This window comes from Chelonoidis abingdonii, chromosome 2 (assembly GCF_003597395.2).
Source record: "Chelonoidis abingdonii isolate Lonesome George chromosome 2, CheloAbing_2.0, whole genome shotgun sequence".
Taxonomy (NCBI): domain Eukaryota; kingdom Metazoa; phylum Chordata; order Testudines; family Testudinidae; genus Chelonoidis; species Chelonoidis abingdonii.
Window position 1 is genome coordinate 247,381,250 of NC_133770.1, and position 21,370 is coordinate 247,402,619.

The 21,370-nt window shown below is 41.3% G+C and overlaps 1 protein-coding gene across 1 annotated transcript in view; it reads left to right on the forward strand.

Annotated features, from left to right (window-relative positions):
- The window catches only part of PKIA (cAMP-dependent protein kinase inhibitor alpha), a 60,594-nt gene extending 40,059 nt beyond the window's left edge, over positions 1-20,535 (forward strand). Inside the window, exons 2-3 of the mRNA XM_032803225.2 lie at positions 15,312-15,489; positions 19,093-20,535. Coding sequence (XP_032659116.1) covers positions 15,339-15,489; positions 19,093-19,172 — 231 coding nt within the window. The 5' untranslated portion in view covers positions 15,312-15,338 and the 3' untranslated portion in view covers positions 19,173-20,535. The remainder of the gene's footprint in view (positions 1-15,311; positions 15,490-19,092) is intronic.
- Positions 20,536-21,370: the final 835 nt, after the last annotated feature.

The following is a 21,370-nucleotide window of genomic DNA, read 5'->3' on the forward strand; positions in this document are numbered from 1 at the left end:
AATCCAGGTCTCTGATTGTGCCTCTCGGTCATGTTTGGTTCCCCCTTTGTTCACCCTTTACAGGTAAAAGAAAATTAACCCTTACCTTACCTATCTACTTATGACACCATCGCTTACCAGTTCCACCATAGTTCTGCTTAACACGCAGTGCTTAGATAGGTTTATAGTGAAAACAAGCAAATGTTCTTATTAAGAGAGAGCAGTAGAAAGTAGAAATACTGGTAACAAAATGGTTACATATAAAATAAAAACATAACTCACATTCTAAAACCTAGACTTCGTTAACTAGTTCCTGTCATGTCTTATAGAGCCAAAGCTCCGCCAAAATCCTTCCAAAATATTAGTCAGGCTTTGCTGTGATCTTCTGTTCATAAGACAAGTCATGCTTTCCTCTTGCCTCCTCAGTGGAAAGATGCATTGATGGTACACTGGTCTCCCAGATATACTCCAGCCATCCGCTCGCTGTCTTTATTTTAAAACAGGATCCCCTCCTGCTGTTTTCTTTCTGTACATTTTCTTTTTTGACGATTTCAGTCTCTTGATTAGCATTAGGCTCAATCTGTAGATAAGCTTCCTTTGTGAAGCAGACAATACACACTTGACCAGCCAGAGAGAGGTAAGTGTCTATCCTGTCTACCTGACCAGGAACATTTTTTTTCATCTTCTGGTGACCTGTCTTAACTTACATACCTAAAGTGCCTAATTTTTCAGTATAGACCCACAATTCCTTAAATATTATTCATACATACATTTTGCAAAGATTATGATGACCAGTGAGCTATGCTACTAACTCTCTGCAGAAACCTGGTTAATTATTGTACATCTATTTGATTTAGAGGATCCGTGTTACAATGTATGGAGACCAAAAACTGATTACAACTGAAAAAAGAGAGACCCTTTTTTATTCCGGTACTGGTTCATGTAGACAACTAAGTAGCCTCCATCTTACACCTTTCCGCCCCTGTCCCCCCCCCCCCCCCCCCCCCCCCCCCCGAAATCCTCTGGCGTATCCTCAATAATGACCTAAAGGCTTCTAACAGTAAATAGCTATTCTCACATTGGCCACCAGTGGCAATATGCATAACAAATACCTGCAATATTACACGCCTCCCCCTTTAAATTATTAGTAATAAACTTAAAACATTAATATTAGGACTGTCAAGCGGTTAATTTTGAAAATGTAGAAAAACATCCACAAATATTTATTAAATTTCAATTCGTATTCTATTTAAGTGTGATTTAAAACTGTGATTAATCACGATTAATTTTTATCTCAGTTTGAGTTAATTGTGTGAGTTAACTGCGATTAACCAACAGCCCTAATTAACATTATAACAACAAAACATCCTAACTAAGAGGTTTGGATGGACTACCTAATCTTCAGGCAATTGCAAGGGATTATTCTGCCCTTTTCTAGCATAATTGCCTTATTACTACAAGTCTAGTCTCTCTAAGTTTGGGAGATCTTCTGGAATGGTACAGTGGAAACGCCTATGGTCTTTGATCACTAGCAGGTGCAGAAGAGCTCTTTGTTGATAAAACTGTCTCTGCAGGCTTAACTTCCAAGTCTGCTGTAGTGGTTGATACAGGGTCCTGAGCAATCTCACTATTTCTGGATGCAGTAGTTGGATAGTCTAATGACTCCATAACACCTCATATTTGAACCTATCTGAATGAGAATTCCTAACTCCTCATGGTGCTGCAGACAACCCTTACTGTGATGTCTCCCATCTAGTAAATCAGTCACCCAAGAAAGTGGTCCTGCCTATGCTATGATGCGACCTGATGATTTTTGCAGTGGCCCTCACTAGTTAAGAATATATACTGCATTACCCACACCTCATTCATCATAATATAACTCGTGTTGCCTGCTTTTCCCTCATGTTAGCAGTTTGAGCAGAGTGTAGAGTCCAGATTGTATTCTTAGTTTCCTTCCTTCTGAAGGTAACTTCTCTGTTGTGGTTTGTGGTGTCATGCAATACTGGAAAAGAAGCCTCGTCGGCTTGGCTTCTATGCTATCATATGCCATCTTCTTCCTTTCCATTTCTATGATTTGCACAGCCTGCTCCATTAAATCAGCAGTTCTCAACTGGATCAGGACCCCAAAGTGGGTGGCAACCCCATTTTAATGGGTTGCCAGGGCTGGCTTAGACTTGCTGGGGCCCAGGGCCAAAGCTCAAACATCAGGCCCAAGGCCAAAGCCTGAGAGCTTCAGCCTGGGGCAGCAGGGCTCAGGTTATAGGACCTTGCCTGAGCCTGAACAAGTCCTTGGGCTTTAGCACCGCTGTGGGGCTCTAGTGGGATCAGGCTTCAGTCCCCACTCCTGGGGTCTTGTAGTAGTTTTTGTTATCAGAAGGGGATCATGGTGCAATGACATTTGAAAATCCCTGCGCTAGGCCATTGAAAGAAGGGTAGTATGGGGCAGTTCTATTGTGTGTGCGTGTTTTTTGTTTTGTTTTTGTTTTAATACATTCCTGAAATACAGCACTACTGAATAACAAGTTTAGCACCACTGGTTTACTTACTGGAGTATGATTATCTGGGACCCTAATAATAAGTACGCATCCTGGTCATTTATAGACTCCTTTCGGTTGTAATAAAGTTGGATTTCTGTGCTTACCCTCTTTTGTCTAGTGATTTTGTAATCATTCTCTGCACTCAAGACAATAATGAATCTGTCTTTTTATCTGTGCTGTGTTGATTAGAGAAGTAAAGAGGATGGTTTCTGTAGCCTGAGGTACTTTGGATGGGCTATCTGACAAAGGAAATCTACTCAGAGTATGCACATTACCCAATGCTTTTCCAGGTTTTATAATCCAAATTCATAGCCATAAACTGATATATTGAGAGACCATCTCTGAATTCTGGCAGATGCCATAGGTAAGGATATGTTTTAGTCACAGGTATTGTTAGAAAAAGTCATGGACAGGTCATGGGCAGTAAACAAATATTCACAACCCCATGACCTGCCCATGACTTGTACAATATACCCCTGACTAAATCTTGGGGGGTGGGAGAGGGGTGGCCTGGAGGTGCTGCAGGTACTCAGTCGAAAAGGGACCCTGGTAGCTCCGGTCAGCATTGCTGAGGGGACTGTTTAAAGGTCTGGTCAGCAGCACTAAGGCAGGCTAAACCCTATCTGTCTTGGCACCGCGCTGCATCGGGGAAGCAGCCAGCAGGTCCAGCTCCTAGGCGGGGGACCACGGGGCTCCTCATGCTGCCCCTGCCCCGAGTACTGGCTCTGCACTCTCGTTGTCCGGGAAGCGGCCAATGGGAGCTGGGGGCAGGGTCAGTGCCTGTGGGCGAAAGCAGCATGCAGAGCCTTCTTATTCCACCTCCCTCTGCCTACTAGCGCTGGACCTGTCATGTAGGTACTTGAGTGGGAACTTCTTTAGCCCAAAAACCACAGCTAGCCATTCTCATTCTAAATGTGAATACTTTTTTTTTTTTTTTTTTTTTTCCTGCTGGAACTAGTGACCTTGATATATAATTGATAGGACACTCAGATCCATCTGACATTCAGTGAGCTAATACCACCTTTTCCCCCCACTCCCGCGACATGGTGAGACATCACAAAACAGTACTACTTCTAATAAATTAAACGGTTTTGATGACATTAGCGATTTTTTTGCTTCTGTAAAAACTATTTTGTTTTTGAGCCCACTGGAAGTTTATCCCTTCTGTAACAGTTTGTGTAATGGAGCCAATATGGATACTAAGTTGAAGAAAATTTTACCATAATAATTTAGCAGACCTAGAAAGGATTTCAGTTTGGACACTGACTTTGGTGACCTTGGTAATCCCTGTACCCACTGTACTTTCGGTAATGGCCTGTACCTTCTCCTCTACTGAGTGTAAGCCAGTTGCATTAATGTTGTGTCCCAGATAAATGATAGCAGCAACCTGAAAAATACTTTTCCCTCTTAAGACACATACCTGTGTCAGACAATTTTTGCAGTACCCAGTCGAAGTTCCTACATATCACAATTCCCTATCTCGTTCTGATCAGGTCCCCTTGTCTTCTCCATGTCATGGGCCACAAGTGGGCTGTCCCTTTTGAGATTTTTCCAAGTCTCCACAGTGCACCCTTTTCAAGTGGCAGGCTTGTGCCTCCATTTCTCTTTGAAGTAGGATCCAGCTGTTTTTCAAGTAGATCTCCCAGGTTACATCAGGCAGTCCCAGCAGGCTTGATAAATGCAAGAGTTTCCCTTTGGGAGCCTGTGGACAGTAACAGTATGCAGTGATACAGAAGCAGTTGCTTCAAAACCAAAGTTTGATTTATTTGCCATAAGGTGCATAGCACTCTGCAAAATGGATTTAAAACAACAGAGGTTCCTGTGACAACATTTTGCTCTACCTCCTAAGCAAACTCTTCATCAATGCTGTTTAACGTTTTTATCAATGACCTGGAAGAGAACATAAAATCATCACTAATAAAGTTTGCAGATGACACACAAACTGCAGGAGTGGTCAATAATGAAGATGACAGGTCACTGACTCAGGGCGATCTGGATCGCCTGGTAAGCTAGGTGCAAGCAAACAATGTGTTTTAACATGAGTAAATACAAATTTATACATCTGGGAACAAAGAATGGAAAGGAGTAACTCCCAAAAAGATTTGGGAGTTAGGGTGGAAAATCAGCTTAACACGTGCTCCCAGTGTGATACTGTGGCCAAAAGAGTTAGTGTGATCCTAGAATACATAAACAGGGGAATCTTAAGTAGGAATAGAGAGGTTATTTTATGTCTGTATTTGGCACTGGTGTGACTGCTGTGGAATATAGTGTCTAGTTCTGGTGCCCACAGTTCAAGAAGGGTGTTGATAAATAAGAGAAGGCTCAGATAAGAGCCATGAGGATGATTTAAAGGATTTGAAAACATATCTTATAGTGATAGACTCAAAGAACTCAATCTATTTAGCTGAACAAAGAGAAGATTGTGGGGCGACTTGGTTACAGTCTAAAAGTACTAATTGGGAAAACAAATATTTAATGATGAGTCCTTCAATCTAACTAAGAAAGATACAACATAATCCAATGGCTGGAAGTTGAATCTAGACAAATTCTGACTAGAAATAAGGCATAAATTTTTAATGGTGAGAGTAATTAACCATTGGAACAATTTACCAAGAGTTGTAGTGGATTCTCAATCACTGACACTTTTTAAATCAAGATTGGATGATTTTCTAAAAGCTCTGCTCTAGAAATTATTTTGAAGAAGTTCTATGGCCTGAGCCACATATGATCTCAGGGATCCCAGCTAGCCTTAGAATCTATTATTAGTTCATGTGGGAAATATAGTCACAGAGGCTTCCTGTTGACTGGAAAGCGCTTACAGGAAAGCTGAATCTTCACTGAATTTTATTTTAAAAACATAATTGTACAACTCCTCTATTGCTTGCATAGTACTAAGGATAAGGTTTTATGTTCCTATGTGAAAGCTGAATATATATTATTTTTCAATGATGCTCAGATCATGAGACAAAGTTTACCTTCCAAACCTTGAGAATTTTTTTCAATAAAGCTGAAAAATCCACTCAGTTCTCAGCTGTGTGTGTGGAGGGGGAGAGCAGGAAGGATTGTCTTATAAGGTTTTATATTACAGTAATTTTTAGTGCAAACAAAACTACCTCTTCCTGCTGCCATAACACATGCCAAATCCTACACTGAAGTTACTATTCACAGGCTTGTTGTATTTTTGCCTTCATTTTATTTCTTTTCTTTGTGATAGTACAGTAATGGAAACGCTGACAAAACATGGATGTGAGGCAATGACAGGTTAAAAACAATAGACTTTCCAATGGAGGGGCCAGTCCCTGAAACGGGTTTAATTCAGGCACCAGGTATACTACTGGTCTGGTTAGCTTCTGGGCATTGATTTTTAATGAGCATTGCAAAAGTTCAGTGTTGTGGCATAATTTTATGCTTTCACTTCCAGATTCTTGAGAACAACAGTAAAGTCCTTAAAGTCAATAGAAGGTTTTGTCATTGACTTCAGTGGAGTCAGGATTTTACACTACAGTCCAACTAAATGTCAGGCTGTGTTCCAGTTTTTCCAATAGAACCAGATTGCATTGGAGAAAGAAATGTAACACACATTGCTAGGAAATCTTGAGGATACAATAAACTGTATATAAAAGAGTGGTGAATATTAACCCATAAATTGCGCTAGTGAGATCAAAGGATGGAAGCAGAGAGACTTGTCAAGAAGGTATTTGAAGGAACAGCAGTGAAGCACCTATTCTGTGCACCTGCTAATGTGTGTTGTAATGGAGCTTCTCTTCTGTTCCCCCAGCAGATCTTAGGCAGAAGAGGAAACTTCCTGAATTCCTGGGGGTCTGATTCTGCTCCCTATGACACTGAGTTGCTCCCATCCATTTGTGTGTGTGTGTGTGTGTGTGCGCGTGCAAGCTGTTTCCAGAATTTCAGGTGACAGTATGTGAGCGTTCTTTGTTTATAGTTTTTGTTTTTTTTTTTTATAATCTCCATCAGATTCACTAGACTTGTGTAGTAGTCTTAATTTAATGAGCTTTAGTTCCCCACCCCAATAACAAAACCTATAAAAAGTACAATTAGATACATTATGCCCCATCAAATCTTGAGCTGTAACTTGATCCTACTATGGAAGAAAGATCACAAAATCTAAGCTTGGTTCAGAGAGGTCATCTTTAAATTAAACATTTTTTAACTGTTAGTGTGTTCAGGAAGTATGGGGTATGGAGGAGGGGAATTAATTAAAATATTGCATTGTAAGAGTTAATCTGGAAGACTTTTGAACTATGAAAATCTGAATTTGAAATGGCCTTTGAAAGATCACCTGGTTGCAACTGTAATGATAAACTCATTACTAGTCTTTCCATGCTAAATATTAGTGCTATCAAATACTTTAATTATATTTTTATTATGTTTTCAATATTTTGTTAGTAATTGTTGTTGAATTGAATCCAGCAGAAAATGTTACTGAAAAAGTCAGGAAATTATTCAATAACATTTGGTAGCAGGCTATTCATAAACATTTCATTTTTAAAGAACCTTTAAAGTTAAGGGATGACATTTTGGCCCTATTGAAGGCAATGGGAGTAGAATCAGGATTTTATCCAAGGAGACAGGTTAATGCAGTTAGGTTAGAAATTAAAATGATGCTTCATGAAATATTAATGTATATACTAAAAGCCAGATTCTGCTCATCCCAAAGAGAATGAAAAAAGGGTTTTTAAGGAGGAATGGTAATTGCTTGGTGGTTGCACTAAATAAATCAGACTTCCAGTCATCAAGCCATCACTGTGAAAGGAGATTTCTGTAGTGATGTCACTGAAATTCCATATTTAAGGAATAACATCTCATGATTCTGCCTAAAATGCCAACACAAAACAAAATGGTGTTTAGTGACACTAAGGAGATCATACAGGCACAAAAATTAGAAGTTGTCAATAAATATTGCAGCATATGTATTAGGAAACCAAGCCTATTGATCAAAGACTTCATTTCTGTGGGGTTTAAAAAAAAATCTTCTCAGGAGTACTTTTATTACTAGTTTATATACAAGAAATATATTTTCAATATAATACAGTAACTCCTCACTTAACGTCATCCTGGTTAACGTTGTTTTGTTACGTTGCTGATCATTTAGAGAACGCGATTGTTTAAAGTTGCGCAGTGCTCCCTCATAATGTTGTTTGGCAGCTGCCTGCTTTGTCCACTGCTTGCAGAAAGAGCAGCCCGTTGGAGCTAGCTGGTGGAGGCTTGAAATCAAGGTGGACCGGCAGCCCTCCTACCAGCTCCCCTAAGTTCCCTGTGCGCAGCTGCCGAGCAAGTTATCAACTGCTGGCAGTTTAGCTGTCCCTCCCCCTGCTGCCATGTGCTGCTTCTGCCCTGTGCCTTGGAGCTGCTGCTGGGAGCTTCCTGATTGCTGTGCAGAGGATGGGGAGGAAGAGGGGTGCTAATGTCAGGGTGTCCCCTCTCCCCCTGCTCCTCCCCCCTGCTCCTTTACCCCATCGCCACGGAGGGTGGGGGAGGAGGAGGACATGACAGGGTTCAGGACGGAAGAAGCTTGCTGGCAGCAGCTTCTGTCTCAACTTGCTGATCTACTTAAAAAGGCAATGTACTTAGAGTGGGGTAAGCATACTTAAAGGGGCAATACACATCTCTCACACTGTGTGTGTCTATCTCACACTCACACACACGCACGGTGTGTGTCTCTGTTTCTCTCTGTCATGCTATGTTTCCTCCCTCCATTTGTGTTGTCTTGTAGAGTGTGAGGCTACATTAACTACAATGTGTTAACTATTGAGAGCTCAGCGGAGTGCTAGTTCATCATTTAGCAGTAAGGCATTCCTTGGGAAATATCCCTCCCTCTTCCACCTTCTGATTTCACCACCTCAGTCAAGCTTCTTACTCATCATTACTCTGTACAGTATTAAATTGGTTGTTTAAAACTTGTACTGCGTGTGTGTGTGTGTAGTCTTTTGTCTAGCAAAAAAAAATTTCCCTGGAACCTAACCCCCTCATTTACATTAATTCTTATGGGGAAATTGGATTCGCTTAACATTGCTTTGCTTAAAGTAGCATTTTTCAGGAACATAACTTCAACGTTAAGCAAGGAGTTACTGTATGTGTACATTTTAAAATGAGAATTCAGGAGTGTTCATGTTATATGCCTTGTGAGATACTCCTGATGAGATACTCCAAAAATTTATATTCTTTTGTTACTCTAGAATAACATGGAAAACACTCCTGAATTCTCTGTAATATAGTACACATTTATTTTATTTATATCGATATATAAAAAAGAATGTGATGTAGTCATTACTTGAAGGTTCGCTAGGAAAGCTTTGAGCAGCCCACTACTGTTCTGCATCCTGATAGCATGCAACATTCCCCTACATACCAGGGGATTTTTTTAATTTCACTTGCTGCCAAACCCCGTTAATATCGGAACATGTGAAATAACCCAATACCTGCCATCAGAAAAGAGGTCTTGTCACAGTGTGAGCTCAGCATGAATGGAGTTGAAGCCATAAGCTCTCACCAGCACCTGAGTCGGGTCACCTGAATGCCACCTGGAAGCAGTGCCTCCTAGAAGCGGGGCTGCTTGCTCACACCTGGGAGAGAGCTGCTGCAAGTAGAAGGGCTTTCTGGCAGTACAGCCAGGACGGTGGCAGGCTGGAGAAGCTTGCCAGACTTTAGGTGAAGTCCCTTGAAAGAGGGAAGCAGAGAACACTATACCAAGGGCAGCCGTGCTGCAGTCCCTGCAACAAAGGCTGTAGGAGCCCTAGTATCTAGGGGGGAGAGAGACCTAAGCCTGGCAGGGCAGAGGGGGATTATTTATGATGCCCCACTGATCAGGGAGGGAACCTTAGTATCTGGGAGCACAAGCAAAATTAGGCTATGAGCTAGAACGACTTAATAAAACAGATCTGGGAGGGGAATCATTAAATAAACTCCTGAGTTCATGTGAATTGATGGAGAACCAGGAGAAGAAACTGAGATTAGGGTGACAGCTGCCATGATGTGGGAGTGGCCTGTTCTAACTGTACTCAACAATTGGCCTGGTGTTTCAGAGTTACTGAATGCTTTCCACTCCAGTTTTGTTTTGGAGTGCTGAGTATCCACAGCCCCTACTGAATAACTATTTTATGGTTAATATGTAAATAAGGACCTTACAGGTAAAGCTAATCCAAGGCCTGGGGAGAGGATGTACTCCAGTTACAGAGGTGAAATAAAGACTGTGTCTATGTATCTCCTGACACCTAATTCCTGGAGTGGTATGGGTGTTCATGTTGGAGGAAACCACCTCCCTGTTTGTTGTCATCTAGTAGATCTGGTGGATAAAGGCCCTCTAAAGGAAGGAAATGGAGATCCTTGGATTCTGGCAGTATGAGCTGTAGATCAGTAAATCCAGCGAGGCAGGAGGCGCTAGAGTAGTACCACTATGAAAGATGGCCACTTGTCACTATTTCTTCCCATGACAGACGAATCATCCTGGTTTCTAAATTCTGAGGGAAAGTTAAGGGTAGCCCTTTAAAACTATGAGCCATGTTTGCTCTAGAAATTGCCATAACTGGTATGTGGGGGTGAGGATATTGCAAACACCTGAGGCAAAACATAGCTGAAAACATTCTAAATGAAATTGAGCAATAGTGTGTACTTCATCAGTTTGTGAGCAGATCCACTGTGATCAGCAAAGTGATGTACAGCTGCATTTAACAGATTAAGGCAACATCCTGGCAAGAAACAATTGCTGTGTAGACTTGGGACTGATGCTATATTAGCATCAAAGTTTAAGCTATTTGTTTTTGAGGAGCGGCTCCTTGGCTAGATACTTACTCATTGACTTTGCACTTAGTCTTCTTGAAACCTGCCCTAAATAAAAGAACCAAATAATTTATTACTTAAGGTGCATTAAAATCAAGTAGTAAATCTGTCTTGTCATGTCAAGTTTGACATGTTTTGGAGGAAAGCACAGGTAAGTCTAAAGTCTTGTGTTGGATTTTAACTTGACCTTTGGCTGGTAATGACACCATTATCATCATCCTCACCCTATATGCTTTTAATCCATTTATTTATTTTGTTTTAAAAAAACACATTTGCAGATTGGGGCTGAACTAAATAGTAAATTCAATAAGTTATTAAACGGCTTCAGTGTTTCACACTGTTATGAGGAGACAACGTATTACAGGAATCAGTACCTATATCCTGTCATGGATTAATGTGAAGCCCAAGAAAGCTTTGGTTAACTGAAAGGCATAGCACCATTCTATGTGTACCAGAAAGCTTTTCGTCACTGCTGATCTCTTTTAATTCCCTCTTTCTTCACAGCAGGTTTCTTGTTTCATAGGTTTCATTCCCAGGAGTGAGATTAAGTCAGCCATTCAGCCTTTGGCCTGTGAACGCGGTGTCACTAGTTCATTCTCAGAAGCATCATAGTCTCGAAATTCTTTGTGGATAAGTCACTCTTACAATGATATTCAAGATGGCTATATTTAGCCAGATAAAATATTGTACATGGCCCCCTTTCCCTGGCTTCTCAAATAGCTCATCAGTAGATTCCAATATGGCACACTAGGCTGATTAACTGACTCTGGCTGTGCGAACATGGAGGGAGCTAAGGAATGAAAACAAAAGCAGGGTGGGAATGGACAAGATTTGTGAGGATAGTGTGTGTTTGTTTTTAAAATGAATGGGCATTTATAAGACAATGAAAATACAGGGTTTGTTAGAGGAGAAGTTGTTGAATCTTTTTGTATTCTAAAGGATTACATAATATTGGTATTGGCTTGTAGGAAATACTTCATAGTAAACAGTAGTAACAGATGCTTTGCGTTAACAGTAATATGTCAATGAAGATTTTATACGTACTTGAGAACCGTTGGCATCAGCTGCTGTAACTTCAGCTACTGGTAGTTAAATCTTACCACTGTGTGTGAATATTTTTACAGAGAGGGAGCGTATGCTGTTTCCTTTTTGACAATGTCATTTTTCTGTAATATACGAACCCAGTGAAGCTCAGCTCGTACTTAGCGTCTGTTCTTCATAGCTTCTTCGGCACAAGGCAGTCAAGTGAAATGCCTGTGGTCCCAAAGAGTCAGTTGCATTTAAGATCTTCCTGGTATATGATTTTTGTGCAACCACTGAACTACACCACCTGATTCAATCTGACTGTTCTCTTTTAAGTCTATAGCAGCCAGGGAGGTGACTGTAAAAGGAAACATCTACAGTTACGCTGTTACCTGACACTCTAGGGCACCAGTTCTCAATCTTTAGCAATCTGAGGACCCCCATTTTGATTTAAAATTTTTCAGGGATCCCCAAGCCCCCCCTCTCAGCCCTTGGCCTGCCCCTTCTCTGAGGCCCTGCCTATCCCGCTTCCTCCCCCACCCTCGCTCACTTTCACCAGGCTCGGGCAGGGGGTTGGGGTGCAGGACGGACTGAGGACGGCAGCACTTACCTCGGGTGGCTCCCACCTGGCACATGCTTCTGACAGAGGCTCCTAGGCAGAGGATGGCAGGGGGAGCTGCAGAGTCGGTGCTTGGGGCGGGGGGCAGCACACGAAGACCTCCTTGCCCCACCCCTTGGAGTTGCAGAGATGTTGCTGCCTGCTTCTGGGAGGGGCACAGAGCCAAAGGCCCTGTTCCTTCCCCTCCCTCTCAGCGTCTCCTTCACAGCTGTTCCCTGGCAGGAAGATGAGTTTCTCAGTGAGACCCATAGACCCCCTGGAGTACCCTTCGGGACCCCCAGGGGTCTGGGGACCCCAGTTTGAAAAATGCTGCTCTAGGGCACCTACAGTTACCCTTCCATAGGCTCAAGACGTAGCCTTACACTCTGTGGGTTTGCAGGGTCTTTGACCAGCGAAAGTGCCTCACACAGTAATATCCTTAGTCTCTATTAACAATCACCAAAACCGAATGCACATACTAAGCATACCATGCTCACTACTCCCAATAAGGCAGACAAACTTTTCCTGCTGGCCAGTGAGGATCAGGTCGTCTGGGGACTCCAGCTTGTGCACAATATAGTTGGCAGGGTGTTGAGGTCTGGCAGCTCTGATCTTGGGCTGTGTTCTGGAGTCAGTTCCAAAGAACTTCCTTTTGGTCCCCAGTTTATATTAGTTATATAATAGACAGAAACAATCAAAGAACCAGGCACAAGCCATAGAGATGAAACAATAGAGAAGTAGGGATCATAAAGGGCAAAAGAATAAAATAGTAGAGATTTCACACCCACAACAGTTAAGCAATTCCTTACCAGACAGAATGCAATCAAACGAAGTTTCTTTAAACATCTTAAGATTTGTTTCTTTATCTGGTGAAGGTGGGCACTGTTAGGACAGGATGTTACATTACAGCCCAATGTTACATCACTTTAATGTGATGATGTGACTTTCTGGTTCTTGGCTCCTGGCTGCTGCTCTCTTAATATGGCTGCAGAAAAAGGCCTCAGACCTTACAGTGCAGAGAAGGAAAAAAACATGTATGCCGTGACAATAGTGTTCAGCCCTGTGCAAGACACAGAAGGTAGTCCCTAACATAAACACATTGTGATATCTAGAGAAAGGGTTTCTCTTTAGGGCATTATTTACCGCCCAAAAAAGTCTTGGTAATGGATGAAAGTATTTTTTGCTGTATACATTTTCACTAAGTAACTCTTTGCTCAGTCCTGTGGAATTGGTGATATACTTTCACCCACTTATCCAGGTTTAAATCGGCATCAGGGACCCAATTCTTCCCTTGGTGGCTTCACTGGAATAGTACTCATGTAAATGAGGGCAGAATTTGGCCCCATGTGCACTGCCTTTGGTCAAAGCATACTCTATTCCTCAGGGTATTCTGCACCAAAAAATTTAAAATTATGCTTATTTTATTTGTCAAATGTGGAGGCTCCAGCATGGCATTGGGGAGCTCAGGCCACTGGCTGCATGGTGGTGGTGCACGGTGGTGAGGCTGCAGCCAACCCTGGCACAGTGCAAGGACTGGGCCTGCCCCAGAAACACCCAGGGCCCTACTCCTCTGTACCAGGTTCACCAGGTGTGGGCAGGTAGGCTCAGCAAGGCAGGATCCAAATGTGGAGGGGTTTAGTGTGGGGGATCCAGGTGTGGGTTGAGAGGTTTCTGTGTGGGGCAGTCTGAGTGCAGGTGGTTCAGTGGGGGATCTGGGTGCAGGGGGAGGGAGGATCTGGATGCACAAGAGCTTGTTGCGGGGGTTCTGGATGCAATGGTAATGGGACTCTGCAGGGGTCCGTGGGTGGGATAGAGCTCAGCAGGGAGGTCTCAGTGTGGGGGGGGATCAAACGCTGGGGAAGTGGGGCTCAGTGGGGTTGGGATCCAGGTGCAGCTGGTTGGGGCTCAGTGACTCATTAAGATATTCTAGATGCGGGGGGAGTGGGCTTGGCAAGGTTCTGGGTACGGGTGGAGGTGAGACTTGGCGGGAGGGTCTGGGTATGAGGGAGTCTGGATGCACAGGGCTTGGGCGGATGGGGGAGCAGCTTCCTCCTGCTGCAGCTGAGGAGTGATGGGTGCAGGAATCTTGTGGGGGCAGGAGTGAGGGAGTTTGCAGAGCTTCCTAAAGTGAGGGGAGACATCTAGGGGTGGGTCTGACATGGTCCTGCAGGGAAGGAGGAAGTCCTGTCTTCCCCAGCCCAGCCGGGACCAGCAGCTGAGCCCGGTGTAGGGTAGGAGCCACCAGTCGGGTGTTCCCCAGTGTCCTACCCACTGCCTCACAGTGATTTGCTTCTCTGCTGGCTGTCCTAAGCACCTGAAACATACTTCTTGGGGAAGGTCACATGATGGCTCTTGTGGCTTCCCTGTCAGAGAGTCATTTTTCTGCAGGGAAGCAGTCAAATCTGTGGGGGACATAAATTCTGTGCATGTGCAGTGGCACAGAATTCCCCCAGGAGTAATGCTCCTTCCCTCTTCTTTGTGGATCTTCGTGCTCCCTTTTTCTTTTGAGTACTAGTGTAGCAGACTTGACTTGTCTGAAATGTCATTAATGAAACCTAGCTATCTAGAGCTCCACAGGAAGCTTTAGGTGAGTATGCTAATGGGGTTTGGACATATAAAAGCAATATGATTGTCAAAAGGAAGTCTACAAAATTTAATGATTTTTCAAGAACGTTCTCCCATAAAGGGAAAGGAAAGGAGAGGAGAGGTGTTGAACCACGAGGAGATGATGCAGATCAGATCCTCAGTAGGTGTAAATCAACATGACTCCACTGACTTCAGTGGGTTTATTGCAATGCATTGACTTTGGAGCCAATACCACAGCAAGGCAAATTCACTTATGAAGCTCTAGTGGTATATACAGTACCAACATTATCAAAGCACAACCTCTGCACTGCAGGGAAGAACATTAAACATGCAGAAACAAAGCAGAACTTCACTAATTCAAACTGTTAATTCATCGGCCTTGTATTTCATGCAGAAAAGAACTCGTTCCAACTCCCACTTTCCTCCCACTTCCCAGCAAACACTAAATAGCAGAGTTCTTATGGTACTAAATTTATCATTAAAAAATACTTATAAAAGTATTATGAAATATTCTTTCAAATATTTAACCTACAGTTGTCAAAATAGTTTAATAAAGAACATTTGTTGTACGACATCCTTGCTCTTTTTATCTTTGTTCATTTTATTCGCTTAATTTGCCAATTTCAGTAGTTTAAGCGGGGGTGTCTCTGTGCTACTACTGTAAATCCAGCACATTTTAAAGGTTTCATACTTCATGATCAGAGGCATCTAGTTATTCTCTTCTGCCTCCCTGTCCTTTTTCGTCTTTCCCATGTTTTAAATATGGACCTTTTTTTCTGCTCCATGTTTAGGTACTGCTATGTGGATATTTGTTAGCAATGACTGATGTAGAATCTACATATGCAGATTTTATTGCTTCGGGAAGAACTGGTAGAAGAAATGCAATACATGATATCCTGGTGTCCTCTACAAGTGGGAACTCTAGTGAACTATCCCTAAAGTTATCAGAACTTGATATAAACAAAAGAGGTAAGGACTTGTATTCTTTTATTTCAGCTGTTTACGAAAGAGAAAACAAAAGAAATTTAGTAAATCTGGTTGGCATGCACTAACTGCTTCCCATGGCTGAATGGTTAAACTCCAACCCTTCATCTAATGTGGCAGAATCAGTGGGTTTTGCTACTCATACAGAAGCTCAGATTTAAAAATGGCTTCTCTTCCCAAACTTGACACGCAACAGAAATGAGTAGTGACTTTCTACAGTGTGTTGGAGCTGGTGACCTATATAAGGATTTTGCTTATGGAAGATCAAATGTTCTTTCCACTGTGAAAGAATAAGAAGGTTAAAAGTCAGTTCAGAAGGTCATTGTAAATGCCCTTATGGTAGTTTTTCATGTGAATTTTTGTGTTTGCTTTTTTTGGGGAGGAAGCTTAGTCTCCAGTGTTCAATTATACACCTACTCTTGCCTCTTTAGAGGCTATAGGGTAGGCTAGTGGACACAGCCTAGGAGCCAGGCACGCCTGAGTTGTTCAGTTGTGTGTGTTTGTCTTTGTGCTTTTTAATCTTGGCTCTGCCACTAGTACGCTGGGTAGGCTTGCACCAACTCATTTAAGCTTTCTCTCTGTTTTCTGTTCCCAACTGGATAATGGTGCAGTATATGCAGTTGCATCATAGAGTAGTGAAAACTGAGAGAATCCAGACATCTCAGAGTAAAGCAGGACTGTTGATTTAGGCAGAGCAATACAGAATTGGAATGATAGCTGAAGTTTGGATCAGTAAAAATGAGTAGAGGAGAAGATAAATTTTGATAGGATTAAGTCAGTGATGTGACTTCTGGGAGAGCTGATGGACCATAAAAGGCCAAGAATATCTGGAAGGGAAAATAAATTAGAGATTGATCAGAAAGGTTATTAACAGCAATATTTAAAGTATTTCTACTGTTTCCAACTCTCACAATTTTATTGCAAGTCTTGTGATATTTCATTTCTTAAAACCCACCTGCTGGAATCAAAACATTGCATGAGAATCTGTTTCTGCCCCCTGCCCAAAATAAGATTCTAGCCCTCATGGTTTCAGGAAAAAGGCTTGAAAACACGGCCCAAGAGCATCTTGGAATCTCAGAAAACAAAGTAGATCAAAAGAATCTAACATTTTATTTTTTAAGCCAATCATGATTTTTGGATGTAATACCATATCTTACTCAATGAGTCTCAAAGAGCAAACACCAGTGGCAGCAAATGGAAGACAACTGGTGGTGTAGATTGATCAGTGGTGGAATGAGTTGAGAAGAATCCTTAAAGGAAAATTTGTTCCTGGAGCCTTAACATTGCACCTCTGCTGTGGAAGCATGTGCAGGAAGTTATTACTCACCACAGTTCTCCCTGCAGGACAAGAGAAATGTTAAAGCTCCAGAACTGTTCACTGTGTGTGGAGTGGGATGAGCCAGAGAGGGCACTGAAAATCGGATTTTACAGCCACTTCTGTCAATATATACTAGAGTGTTCAAAAAGATGATAAACATGGGAGGCTTTGAGGTGAGGAAAGAGTTCAGAGCTGTCAGCTGGGAAAAGGAGACTTTATCTTCAAGTAGGTGGTGTCCATATGCCAATAGAATTCCTTTTAATTGTTGGGTCATTGATAATGGTGAGTTGGGGAAGAGGGGACTGCAGGATCTGAGGAGTTGGTGCAATGCAGATAATGACAAGTGTTCAGAGAAAAAGGATGGCAACAAAATATTTTTTAAACAAAGTGTTATCTACAAGTCAGCCAGTAATGAATAGAATAAGCATCTGTGTTAGTGAATGCATCCAAATAGGAACCTCCTATGCTTACCCTTTGTGTAATGTTGTTCTCCAGGAAAGAGGGGAACAGGGAGCAGTTATGCTATGAGAAGCTTTAAGCCAGGTATGATCATAGATCATCAGATCATATCTGGAACCTCCCAAATGTGGAAGTAGATCAGGAATGTTCAGAAAGACATGATTAGGTTTATTTTTGTTTGTTTCTTACGGCTAGTGGACTCCTCTGTGCTAACCCCAAATGCTTTTGTTTTGGTGTAACCTTTAAGCTGGACCTCAAGAAGGTTATTCTTGTAAGTGGGTTTTTTAAATGTAACAAAAGCCTAAATTCCAGATGTATTTTTTTTTGTGTTTAATAAAATTAACCTTTTTTAAAAACAGGATTGGATTTTTGATGTCCGAAGAGGTTTGTGCATGTTCTTTTTAATTAGCTGGTGACAACAGCTGACTTTGTTTTCCTTTCTCAACTCTTCCCTGGAGTAGGGGTGAAAGGGCTTGAGAATTTCCAAGTGCGCCTTTCTGGATTTCAATGGGATTTTGCATTTGGGTAGTGGCAGCGTTTACCAGTCCCAGATCAGAGAAAAACTGTAACCTTGGGAGTTTTACAAGCCTGGAGTGGCAAGCATTAATTTTTAAAATCCTTGCAGGCCCCCACCTTCCAAGTGCCAGAGTGGGGAATCAGCCTTGACACACCCTGTGACAATGTTTAGATGTTTAAGGCCAGAAGGCCTTATGATCCTCTAATGACTTCAGCGTGACTTGGGCCATAGAATTTCATCAAGCCCTATAATTTATGCTGTAATTCAAACATCTATTTTTAAGAGACATTCAATCTTTGGCGTACACGTGACGAATAATCCACCACTTTGTTTGGTAAATTGTTTCAATGGTTAATTACCTTCTTATTCCAAATTGAAGGTGTCTAGCTTCAACTTCCAACCATTGGATCTTATCTAGCTGCTAAAAGAGCCCTTTACTTGCAGCTGTGTTCTGCTCGTGTAGGTACTTATAGGCTATCATGAAGTCACTCTTAACCTTTTAAATTAACTAAATTGACTGAACTCCTTAAGTCTATCACTGTAAGACATTTTCCAGTCTCCAAATCATTTGTGGCTTATAATGAGACAGCAGAAGTAGTGGCATATGTGGAGTGTGCTCCATGGAGAAAGTACTACAAACAGTGAATTTTAAAAAGTAATTGTACCAATATTATTTAATATGGTACTTGTCTACCATAATTGTGTAGCCTACCAGATAGCTGTATTTAGGCACAATATAAACAACGATTTTCTTATATAGTCAAATTTAACATAGTAAAGAAAACTGTTAACATCTTTCAGTTTTAGTAATCTTAATGGTACTTGCAATGATAGCTGATAACTGTTCAGCCAGAAATAGTTTTGTCAAGGTGTGTCTTAAATACGCAGTCTTGATATTTCATCAATATAGGGTATCTTTAAAGCATACTGGAATTAAATGCACCATTATTTTGTCAGCATAGTAGTTCTTTTTGGCTATTTCTCAGATATCTTCTGACACTTCAAATTTGAGACACCATAGGGGTGAGGCAGTATCTTTTATTGGAACAACTTCTGAAAGCTTGTCTCTTTTTTTTATCAACAGAAGTTGGTGCAATAAAAGATATTACCACACCTATCTTATCTCTCTAATATCCTGGGACCAACACAGCTACAGTAACACTGCAAAATTCTTAAATTTGGCAAAGGATAAAAAATTTATTCCAGGAGCAAAATACAGATCTAGAATAGATCAGTCTGAAAATGGGTTGTTTTTTCCCCCCAATCATTCCCCTCCTTTGTTCATTCGTTGCAGATGGTGAAGGAGATGCACAAAAAAACCCAGCTGAACAAGCTGGGGAGACCCAGGGGGAAGCAGAGAAACAAGAAAGCTGATGTCCAACTTTGACCGACAGAAGCAGCTGCTGGATGTTTTCAGACTGCAAGAGTTTACTGGAACAAATTTGTTTCCATGAGCAAGCTGGTGGAAAAGAAAATGGATGCATTTCACTGCTGGAACCTGCTCAATGTAATGCTAAAAATGAGGGCGCAGGCTGTGACAGCAGACAGAATTTGTTCTACTTCTGTCCTTAGCAATGGTTGAAACATTACTAATCGTGGGACATTGTCATTCGATGGATCTTTTCATAACCACTTGATGGGAATGCTTGTAGAAAGTAGAACAGAGTAGATAATTCTTGTAGCAAATGGTCTTTGAAGCATCAGAGGATTTAATTGTTTTTGTGGCAAAGGTTTGAGTGATCCTCAGAGTTTAAAATTCTCTGGCCAAAGTGATCACCTAGTAAAAGAACTATATAGAAAGCACTGGTTTTAGAACTCTGCATCTGTGATTTAAAGCTCTGTTATTTACAATGTTTTGTATTGTACTACTTATAAGCTCCACCCTGTCTCAAATGCTTATGAAGAATATTTCTGTTGTGAATTTTTCCTACCACTTGTTTGAAAGGGCTGTTTTTTTGCATAATGTGGTGGTGTGCAAATGACAAAATGTCAACCGCTAAATTGATTATGCCTAAAACTATTGACTCATCAGCACTCCAGTTTATTACTAGATGAGCCTTCAGAGTGATTCACTAATGTGAATATTCCCTCAGTTGGGTATGTTTTGTGTCTGTGGTACAGGTCAGCCCCTTGACTGTAGTTAGTTGCAGATCAGGGATTCAAGCTGAATCTTTACATTTTGTTTTTTCCTTGTATTTTTTCTGATTTATTTTATTAAAAAAGTCCCAGAGAGAGATTAAAGTCCAATCATTTTATTATTATTTTAGAGCAAATGTATAACCTGGATGGTTTGAAAAACATTGATTTGAAAATAATGAAGCCAGTGTTGCTGGTGAAGCTGTGGTTCCTGGTAAACCTAGCTCTTGTCTATGTGAGAGAAATTGACCAGCCTCGCTGTTCCAGACCAACCATACTGGAATAACTCCCCTCTGTGGACTTTTGGTTCTGGAATGAAAGTAATTTTATTCCAAAATATCTCCTCTGCTTTTCTGAGACTTAATTATTTTGGAATAAAGTCACTCTGATTCCAGAATATGTCCACCTGGGTAAATTACTTTAGAATATCTTATCGAATAAGGTGTTCTGCAATAGCTATGATGGTCAATTTCCCCTGGGCAAAAAAGGCCATAGATTTACACTAGTGCTTAGTCTTGAGGCAATCTCATGTCTCCCTGATCTAGGTGAGTGAAAAGGATGACTACTACTGTGGCAACTGTGTAAGCACCAATCAGAGTAAAAGAAGCTTTTTTTAAAAAAAAAAAAAAAAATTGATAGGATGTCACTTTTTTCCTTTGGTTTCAAATGTTATGCACTTTTTAATGTTTGTAAATTCTTAACAATTACTAATATACCAGAAAGCAATCAAACTAGTAATCAGTTAATGAAACATTCTTTACTGTTATGGCCACGGCTGTTTCTACAATATATTATTTGTCACATGAAATTTGTGAGCTGTGTAAACTCTGATCAGTATTATGAGCTCATTTATTAGTGTTAATAAATAACAAACCAGCAGTTTTCTTGTGGTTCATTAGCACAATCTGGCCCCTTTTACGTCCTGTTATCTGGAAGTTGGATACTTAGCTGTTAAACTCACAGCACTCTTGGTGCCTGCAGGAATAGCCTGTTTCCTTTCAAGCTAACTGCTGATAAATTTGTACTAATTGTGCCTTGATTAGTTTCCCTTGGAGTCCCTTTGAATGAAATTTAAGTTGTTGTTCAAAGGTTTCCCTTCACTTCTGCATCAGGACTTGAAATTTGAGGGGCGGCGGGTATCATTTTCCACTATGGCATGAAACAGTTATCCCAGCACTAACAGTGCAAAGTAGTAATACTCTAGTCCTCAACAAAACATTTTGCTAGTCTCTTCCTCTGGATTTACAGCTCTGTTGGATATTTGCCTGGAAAATGCCACTGAGAAGGAGTACTAACGGGAATAAATACAATGCATTAGCCCAAGTGCTTGTCCTTATCTATTTTCTCCATTCCCCCCCGCCCCCCAACTCAGTGTTTTTCTTCAGTCTCCTAGTTCATGGACTAGAATTCCATTTTCTCCTTCCATCTAACTAGTA